The sequence below is a fragment of the Nansenia antarctica genome (assembly GCF_963989245.1).
Source record: "Nansenia antarctica genome assembly, chromosome: 7".
Lineage (NCBI taxonomy): Eukaryota > Metazoa > Chordata > Actinopteri > Argentiniformes > Microstomatidae > Nansenia > Nansenia antarctica.
In genome coordinates this window covers 2,393,290-2,402,879 of record NC_137677.1, presented here as the reverse complement: position 1 = coordinate 2,402,879, position 9,590 = coordinate 2,393,290, and the positions used below count along the sequence as shown (strand labels likewise).

Sequence of the window (9,590 nt, the reverse complement as noted above, 5' to 3'; positions counted from 1 at the left end):
CACAGACACATTGACATTTTAGATGAGTAGTGTCCAAAGAGACCACGACATGAGAGGGATGTCCATTGATTACCTTTGATATGAGATGCCAAGACCGCAGAAACTAGGCCTTTTTTCATGTTTGCAATTACATTTGTATTTTCTAATCCGTTTCTTTTTAATTAACTATATTACCTCTGTGCTTCATCGTATTGCTGTGTCTAGGCCTACGTATAATAGGATGTGTACCAACTATGATATACAATTACGAATGTTCTCCTCTCTGAAAGTCATCCAACAGCAATGTGAAACATTAGTATTGTGTTGTTTAAAATGAATATGAACTTGTTTTATTTGAGGTCTGAAAACACTGCATATTTTTATTTTCACCAGTTGTCATTTTCTGCAAAGAAATGCTCTGAATGACAGTGTTTCTATTTGGAATTTGGGAAAATGTAGCTAGTGTTTCTACATAATTATTAAGTTACACATCAATTGTAGAAGGTGTGGGTCCTACCAGAGACCCTTATACAGTATAAGTTGTACCATATGTCTGCAAACATCACGCCTATATGATTTCCTCAGCTATGTCACGTCACCCATACAAACCTCATACAATAGCACATCTAATCTCAAAATATGCCTTCTACATTATTGATATTGAACTTAAGAAAACATGTGCTTTGAAAAGAAGTACAGTACACAACATGTAAGCATGAAAACACATCTTAATGTCAGTTCGTTTTATTTTCACCCTGAAAGGTAAAACCATTCTGTTGATTCTCCGTCGTTCAAAATGCTCATGTTTGCAGGAAAGGCTCGTCCTCTCTCCAGGCACAGAGGTGCAGGGTCAGGGTCAGGGGTCAGGGGTCAGTTGTGAGGTCATGCTACTGGCTACTGTAGGGTACCATCTCATCTCAGATGTGGAAGAGTCAGAGAATGTGTTCATGCTGACGACTGTGCCATTGGATAGCATAGCATGCAATTATGGATGTTTGACCTGTTCTTAAATCGGTAGAGATAGCAATCTGAATATGAAGATACAAACCTCTGTACGGAAATACATCTCTGGTGCTCTTCTAACCTCAAGTGTGCTAACCATGAATGCTAACCATGAATGTGCTTTTGTGCTCCATGTCGTGGTCATATGTGCTCATTTAAACCATATCGTGAGCTTAGAACTATAAGGTTCTATCTCCGTTTAGAATGATATGGTTCTATCTCCGTTTAGGGCAGTTCAGAGATATTGAGCGTCAACGTTTTTACATTCCATTATGTTTTGTGAGATGGAATCTTTGTATTTTATGAATTACTAACTCAAAAATGGAGATAGAACCTTATAATTCTAACGTCACAATATGATTATTGTTTATTGTGCTTGAGCACGTTGAATGTCATCAATCTTGGTGAGATTAGCCACATCATTATTGCTTAGGTCAAAGGAACATCTAAGAAATGGCCTCCTAGCCTGAGATATGAAAGAACAGTAATTGCATAAAGAGAGGAATGAATGTAAACAAATAAATCAGTGCAGGTCAGATATCCTTATCTTAAGCAGCTATAAATACATAAATAAATAGTGCAAATATTTTCCTAACAGATTATGTTCAAGTCAATGGAATAAATGTCTTTTTCAGAAAACGAGCAAAATTCTTATTTCATGCTGCAATTCCATCTTCATTCATCTCATTTTGCCTAAAACAGGATATCCTGTGCAAGGTGCATCAGTGTATCTCTCCGTACATCATCAGGAAGGCCAGTTCAGTAGATGTTCATTCAGTGCGATGACCGTTGGTACGAACTGGCTCTCCGTGACAAAGTCCCCTGCGATGATGTTGAGTGACCCTGTGTTTGACCCGGGCGATTGTTCCCGGACCCAACTCAGCAGCGTTGGATACGTCGACATTACCAAGTCTTTGAGGGACTCCGTTGGGTGGGAACAGATGTATCTGAGGTCCTCTGTGAGGTTGATACCCGTGACGAAGAACCCTCCTATTGGACATATACACATGTGAGATACACACATCTCCCCAAAATCATTTGATTGATACACTGAAAATATCTTTTAAATATTGAAAATCAGTATTAAGAATGGAAAATTATGTTTATTTATTTTGTGTTGTATCAATATTAAGAATGAAAAATTATTAGTACTGTTGATACTGACATTTATTAATTAATTAATTGGACTATATAATTGAAGTATAATTGTTCTCACTTGAGAGTGAGGGATAGGGGTAGGACAGGATAAGCTCAGGCTTCATCCTACTCCCTTTCCAACATTGATAGGCCTGTACTCTTCATATTAGTTATTTTGTTCTTTTATTATTTTAAATCATGTTCGAAATAAAACATTCATTCATTCATTCATTCATTCATTCAAGCCATGGCTTCAGCCTACACCTTTTTGGTCCTGGTGTTATGCATTGTGACTTGTGTACATTTTTAATATCTGTATTATGAATTGACCAAAATAAAAATTCTCAATCAATCAATCAAATCAATCATTAATTAATTAATTCATTCATTCATTCAAAACATCTATCCCAATCACAGTGTAGAACTATTTCACTGAAAGAAGTTACCTGGACGGCCATGTTGTTTCCTGCGCTCAAACTCTTCTATGAGAGCTTCTGCTTTGCATTTATTGGCCCACCAGTACGGGATGTGTGACCACAGGTCACTGTGGCAGTTGACAACGTTGTGCTCGTAGGAGACGATCACCTGGTAGCCCAGGGTCCACAGGTTCCTCAGAGTCAGCGCTTCCTGTAGTAAGACAATCAAAGGAAGGTGTGTCTCAGTCCTCTGTTCTGAAGGTGACCAATCATGCTTGGAAACATTATCACCAAAGTTCAGGAGATGCCCGATCACGTCTCTTCACAACACTGGCTCCCCGCTGGTGGAATGAGCTCCCCACGGCTGTCAGAACGGCTGAGTCACTACCCATCTTCCGTCGTAGACCGAAGACCTCCATCTCTTCGGGGTACACCTTAACTGCTCCTCCTGAGACATCTACTGCCCCCCACCACTACGTCTCCTAAAGACGTCCGCTTTCCCCTCTACTGTGTCCCTAAGAACTTCTATTGCCCCCCTTGTACTGTTTCTCTGTTTCTCCAGTGTAAAAAAAAATAAAATAAAAACAACAACTAGGTTTTAGAAGAAGGTGATAGAAGGAAAAACCTTCTCCTATCAATGGCCCCGGGCCTGAGCTAGATTACTCTTCCTGCTACGAATGGTGGATTGATGATTCACTTGCTTAGTATTCAAATGTATTGATTGTAAGTCGCTTTGGAATAAGGCATCTGCTAAATGCCAAAAACGTAATGTAAAAATGTAGGTACCGTTTTTGGACAGAGCTTGGAGGTGAAGACGTTCCTGATGGTGGTGATGAGGAGGGAGTGCAGCTCCTGGGTGAGACCCAGGAAGTGGCTGAAGGAGAGGATGACCACCTCTCTGGGATGAGCGTCCAGCCAGCCTCTGATCTCCTTCAGAACTGTCTATCGAGAACACAAACTGTTACTATTATCTAACCAACAAATGTGTTTTTATAGTTAGGCCGCCTGCCATGCAACTCGATTAAATCTAATCATCATGACATCGGAAAATCAAGGAACCCCCATCCCAAGTAAACCTGTTTTTCATAGGCATGTCAAAATGCTCAGTGTCAGTTCAGTAAGAAAATGGAGAAAGCTATTCGGTTGTTAAGTCTGACGTGTGACGTTTAGCAATTTAAATAAAAAATTCCAGCACCAGAGTACCAGTGTAGTACAGCGGTAGAATGACAGTTCAATCATTTTTTAGACTCCCGTTTTTTCTCCATATTGTCAGCGTCTTTGAGCCTCGGAAAAGCGCTATACAAATATAATGAATTATTATTATTACTGCGGCATTTCGAAGAGAGCGCCTCAGCCAACGTTGGACCCGGAAACACGTCACGACTTAACAACCGAATACAGTTCAACTTCTCCCCCCATGGGACGTTGTCTGACTGCTTTACTGTACAGTACCTCCACAGTGACGGCGGTGTACACTCCATGGTAGAAGTACAAGTCGTTCGAGCGGTCGTTGGGTCTTTGTGCGATCCTGAGGTCACAGTACCTGACCCCACAGTCCAGCTGCTCCTTCACAGAACACTCCTGCAGAACATACCGGAACATTATCAACACACGCTGAATGTTCTACTGAATAACAGACAAAATGAGTCCCCATGTCGGCCTAAATAACATAATAACATGATAACCAAGTCGAATTGGTATGATGTATGTTCTTCTGTGCAACTGCAGAAAGGGTACTTTTTATGCTTGGCGGCTGTTAATGTCATACCTGTGTTACTGCCCACTTGTATACAAACGGTCGAATCAGGGGCTTCATGTATTTGTCCAACTTTTGCAGCATATCAGGCTGCGTAAGGTCGACAGGGGAGCGGTCACTCTTGTCCAGACAGTAAGTAATAGCATTGTGGCTTCCTTGACAAGGGAAACATAAAACAAACACACATTGTAGGAGTTGTCTGATACCACCAAGCATGCAGATTCTGAAACCCCTTGGAAATCCTTGGAAATCCTTGGAAATCCTTGGAAATCCTGGCTAAGTGGCTATCCAACTAGCTTGTGACTTGATACACCCTGCTAACAAAGAACAACCTCACACAGCTCTTGTGCAATCATGCAATCATATGGTTGTATTGCTGAAATACAAAGACTAACACACTTAATTTGCATACGCCTACTGTGAATCATCAACAGTGCTTTGAGTCACAGCATTTGTAAATAATCTGCTATCTACGTAAAGTAGACCAGATACAGTACAGTTAGGATACTGTTTACTATACTACTACTAACTACAATAACTATTTTGTGGGGTCTTGTGTCAGCCTAAAACCTCATGAGTTAAATATGCAGGTTGTGAGCTTAGAATGATATGAATGTTCTAGAAGGTTCTATCTCCGTTTAGGGCAGTTCAGAGATATTGAGTGTCAAAGTTTTTACATTCCATTATGCTTTGTGAGATGGAACCTTTGTATTTGATTAATTACTGACAAAAAAAAAATCAAAATTTTAAAAACAACACCACACAGGCATTAATAAACACCTAATGGATCAGATTATGTAAAAAACTAAATGTTGACAAAAATTGAGATAGAACCTTATAATTCTAACGTCACGAGGTCCTAAGGGATGCAGTTTACACAACAAAACAAAGTCCTTCAATGAGGATTTCAAGGTAAATGTGTTTTAACAAAACTCAGCATTAACCCAGTGCAGTGGATAGTGGGGGTAGTATGCGTACCTGGGATAGCCAGGTGGTACAGCGGGACGTCCCATAGTGGACACGGCAGGTGGGCCATCCAGTCTCCCGGCGGCAGGTCTCTCAGGGACGGCTGGTTCACTTCGGAGACCACCACGGAGGACATCTCTGGATCCTGGATGGGACATGTACCGTCCTGTTTGATCATGATCACTTACATGTAGGCCTACGGGAGGCTACTGGAGTTACTGTACTGTGTTGTTCAACAACGGAACCGGCTTAATCTGTCATTCAGGTGTGTAATTGACCAGCAGTGACGCAGTAATAAGGTGTTCATTCAGGTGTAATAAGGGTGTTGTAAGAACCGGGTTGGCAGGTGTGACCCATTATAGTTACTAAACAGGCTTGACTTACGTGTCCAGATGATGTGGCTGATAAGTCAGGAGGCCTATCCTATCCAGCTTGGGATGACTTGATCATTGATGACTAAAAAAATACAAAGATGATGTTTACAAGTCCATTCCTAAAAAAAAAAAATCGACAAAATAAGGCCCGTTAACAATACCATCACTGTCCAAAAAAAACGGAAGGAAAATCATAGATCGTGACGGAGGCGCAAGTTAGGAGAGGCAAGTGCGTCTGAGTTGAATGTTGTCGGATATTCCCTGCGGTGTCCCGGTGTTTGTCTGAGAGTGAAAGCTGCTGTTTCTGTTTCTGACACGGAAAATCCTCTAAATCCTCTAATGTCCTTGGAAGACGCGGACCGCGTTTCATCTCGACCGAATAAACACCTAACCATAGATGATTTGAACCCATTTTAGCTACATTTTTATTATAAATACCACTAGTTTAACACGGAATACCTCCCCACCCCGGCGGTATGTATGTATGTATAGCTCAGTGAGGCGGGGTTTCACATTCGCACATTATCGGCAGATGCACAGAAGCGTTCCCCTTAAAGCGCCCACGGCTAATTTGTTCTTTCTTGCCTCTCAAATTAGTAACACTTCATTCACAGGAATGGATATTACATAAATTATAATATGCCATACCTGTTGTTTGTTTGACCCGTACATAATTCCCCAGAGAAAGCGGTATGGTGTGTGGACGCATGCTGTTTTAAAATGCTGACCTCACTACAACAGCTGTTTCCCGACGAGTCGATGTACATTTCCAAATACTGACTGCACCTTTGTACAGAGGTAACACATACATCAGGCAGACGTTCTAAACGTTCCATCTGACGTCATAATGCATCAGGCAGACGTTCTAAACGTTCCATCTGACGTCATAATGCATCAGGCAGACGTTCTAAACGTTCCATCTGACGTCATACTGCATCAGGCAGACGTTCTAAACGTTCCATCTGATGTCATAATGCATCAGGCAGACATTCTAAACGTTCCATCTGATGTCATAATGCATCAGGCAGACGTTCTAAACGTTCCATCTGACGTCATAATGCATCAGGCAGACGTTCTAAACGTTCCATCTGACGTCATAATGCATCAGGCAGACGATCTAAACGTTCCATCTGACGTCATAATGCATCAGGCAGACGTTCTAAACGTTCCATCTGACGTCATAATGCATCAGGCAGACGTTCTGAACGTTCCATCTGACGTCATAATGCATCAGGCAGACGTTCTAAACGTTCCATCTGACGTCATAATGCATCAGGCAGACGTTCTAAACGTTCCATTATGATGTCAACATAATACTGCACCTTTACAGGAGTAACACAGCATAATAAACATCTTTACAGGGGTAACACAGCATTATTGACCTGTGGTGGAGATGATGCGGTCATCAGTAAGTCCTGCAGGACTATTCTGGCCTCAAATGTGTCTCTACTCTTGTTAGCATGGAAACAAAACAAAAGAACGGCTAATGAGGTGAAATCTTTACTTATGAGGCCAGACTCACTTTGAGTTCAGCAGAGGCCATACAATAATCTGCTCCATTTGGTAAGGCTTCAATATAAACTCGTGTGTTTATGGGATGAGCAGCATATAGATGATAATATATCATAGATATTATTATTATTATTATTATTATTATATTATTATTATATAGATGATAATGCCCAAATCAAATTTGCCCAAATTCTCTGCCAATCCCAAACAGTCTGTTGGTATTCACTCTTGTTTTGAGTTGTTAGCATTCCAACAACATAGAAATAATCGACCAAACACACATTTCCTAAATAAATTCCGAGTTTATGTTATTATAGGCTACAACAGAACACTCATAGTTAATTATACTGGATCAGTTCTAATACGTTTGTATAACTTACTTACATTATGGCATCAGTCTGTCCTTGAAAGTGTGGCTTCCTAATGTCGTTGTTTGATGCTAGACACATTCCTGTATAAGGAACATTTCTGCTAATTCAGTCAGTGCCATGATGTCTGTGGCTACTGGGCAGTGAGACCAACAACTCTTAGTAATACCAGGTGCTGCCAGATGGCAATTAAAAACCCTGTTTTACACTGTAGGCAATCATGTGCACTAATTAGTACGACTGCCTCTGGAGATGTCAGATTTGCTGCTCTCTCTCTCTCTTCATTTTTAAATAAAACTGTATAAATGTAAGAGCCTTCCTCCCAACATGGTGGTCTCTGACTCTGGGACAGTATTAGGCGTGCTATTATTCACTACTGGAGTAAATGGTGACAAGCGCCATAAGTCATTGTGAGGCTATTATATATATCCAGTACTCAGCTCTCTCCAGGCAGTTGGTCAATAGACGCTGACCATACGAGCCATGGGAATAAAGCAATTAGACAAGCATGGGAGCCTTCACACACAGGCCCGGAGACATCTGTAGGGGAAAGACTGGGTTAGGTAGTTGTGTTTATGGTACCATCTAGTCCACAAGCGTCCTTGGGTCTGAGAAAGGCGCTATATACATCTAATATATTATTATTATTATTATTATTATTAGGTGAAGTGGAACTTTTGGCAGATGACCTTTTCCAATCAGTTGTTACAATAAGAAGGATTGACAGTCAAGTCTTGCTCTGTCTGTATAGTAACAAAGCATATTTTAATATGAATAACATGACTCCATTTTAATTAACTCTATCATGTACAAATAATTGTTGAATTTGGTTGGCTAGAGCAAGAGGGAATACATCAAATTAGGTTTTAATAACATTGTAAATGAATACAGCGAATATGGCAAATACATTCAGAGACTGATCACATGACCTCACTCATACACCACAGCTGGACCTGGAGAACACATATGGGCCGGTTTCACAGACAAGGCTTAAGCCTAATCCTAGACTAAAAAACATCTTCAATGGAGATTTTACATTGAAAGTGTGATTTAGTCCAGGACTAGGCTTAAGCCTTGTCTCTGAAACCGGCACATAGAGCCAGATCTGCTCCCTACATTCTGTTTTATACCCACCTCCAGGGGCGTAACCTCCACTAGGGACAGGGGGGACATGTCCCCCCCCACTTTTCAAAACCTAGATTCTGTCCCCCCCCCCACTTTTTAACACGATAACGTAAAATTGTTGGCTGCCACCGAAACGAAGGTAATGCTACTGTTGGTGTCCAGCGTGTTTACAGTTAGTTTGTAAAGACTTTTAACTGACCGCCCGTAAATTAACTGATTTCAGAGCTTTCTGAAATCTGTATAATTACAATGTGTTTATTATTATTATTAAGCTTCGTCTTTTGATGTGCCTGCTGCTTATAGCACAGCCGTTTATGCTTGTCAAGTGAGTGATGTGTGTAGTTCTTCTTCATAGATCTAGCCTCTTAATTCTGCCCTCAAAGTGCACCAAATTGATGCATTTTACTTTCAAATGTAAAAAAGAAATCTTCCGTGTCCCCCCCACTTCCCAAACCAACGTTTTGCCCTTGCCCACCTCTCAAACATCAGTATTGAAATCAGAGTTGTTGTCAGGATGATGAACCAACCAATCACACCATATCTTATCAATCACAGTCAAAGACTTCTTCAACTTCAAAGCGAGAGAGTTCACAATGCCCATTAGGTCCACCAGGGGAGGGGATCGAAACAAAGGGGGGTAAGACTTTGAGGTTTAATGATTGATGATGATGATGATTCGTGGGTTGCATACTCACTGACTTGTACTTCTCAACAACTTTGTCTCGGACTTGTTTGGAGAGTTCCTTGGTCTTCATGGCCGTGTTTGGTTGGTGGTGCCTCTTGCTTAGGTGTTGCAGCCTCTGGGGCCTTTCAGAAAAGGTGTGTATATACTGACAGATCATGTGACACTTAGATTGCATACAAGTGGACTTCATTTCACTAATTATGTGACTTCTGAAGGTAATTGGTTGCACCAGAAGTTTTTAGGGGCTTCATAACAAAGGGGGTGAATACA

At 41.0% G+C, this 9,590-nt stretch overlaps 1 protein-coding gene across 1 annotated transcript; it reads right to left on the bottom strand.

Moving 5' to 3' along the window:
• Nucleotides 1-1,726: 1,726 nt before the first annotated feature.
• On the bottom strand, nt 1,727-5,392 carry plcxd1.1 (phosphatidylinositol-specific phospholipase C, X domain containing 1, tandem duplicate 1; the record flags this gene model as incomplete). Its single annotated transcript, XM_080537180.1, has 6 exons — nt 1,727-1,971; nt 2,565-2,745; nt 3,321-3,476; nt 3,987-4,115; nt 4,303-4,445; nt 5,269-5,392. 6 exons carry the CDS (start codon nt 5,390-5,392, stop codon nt 1,727-1,729), a joined length of 978 nt encoding a protein of 325 aa, XP_080393306.1.
• Nucleotides 5,393-9,590: the final 4,198 nt, after the last annotated feature.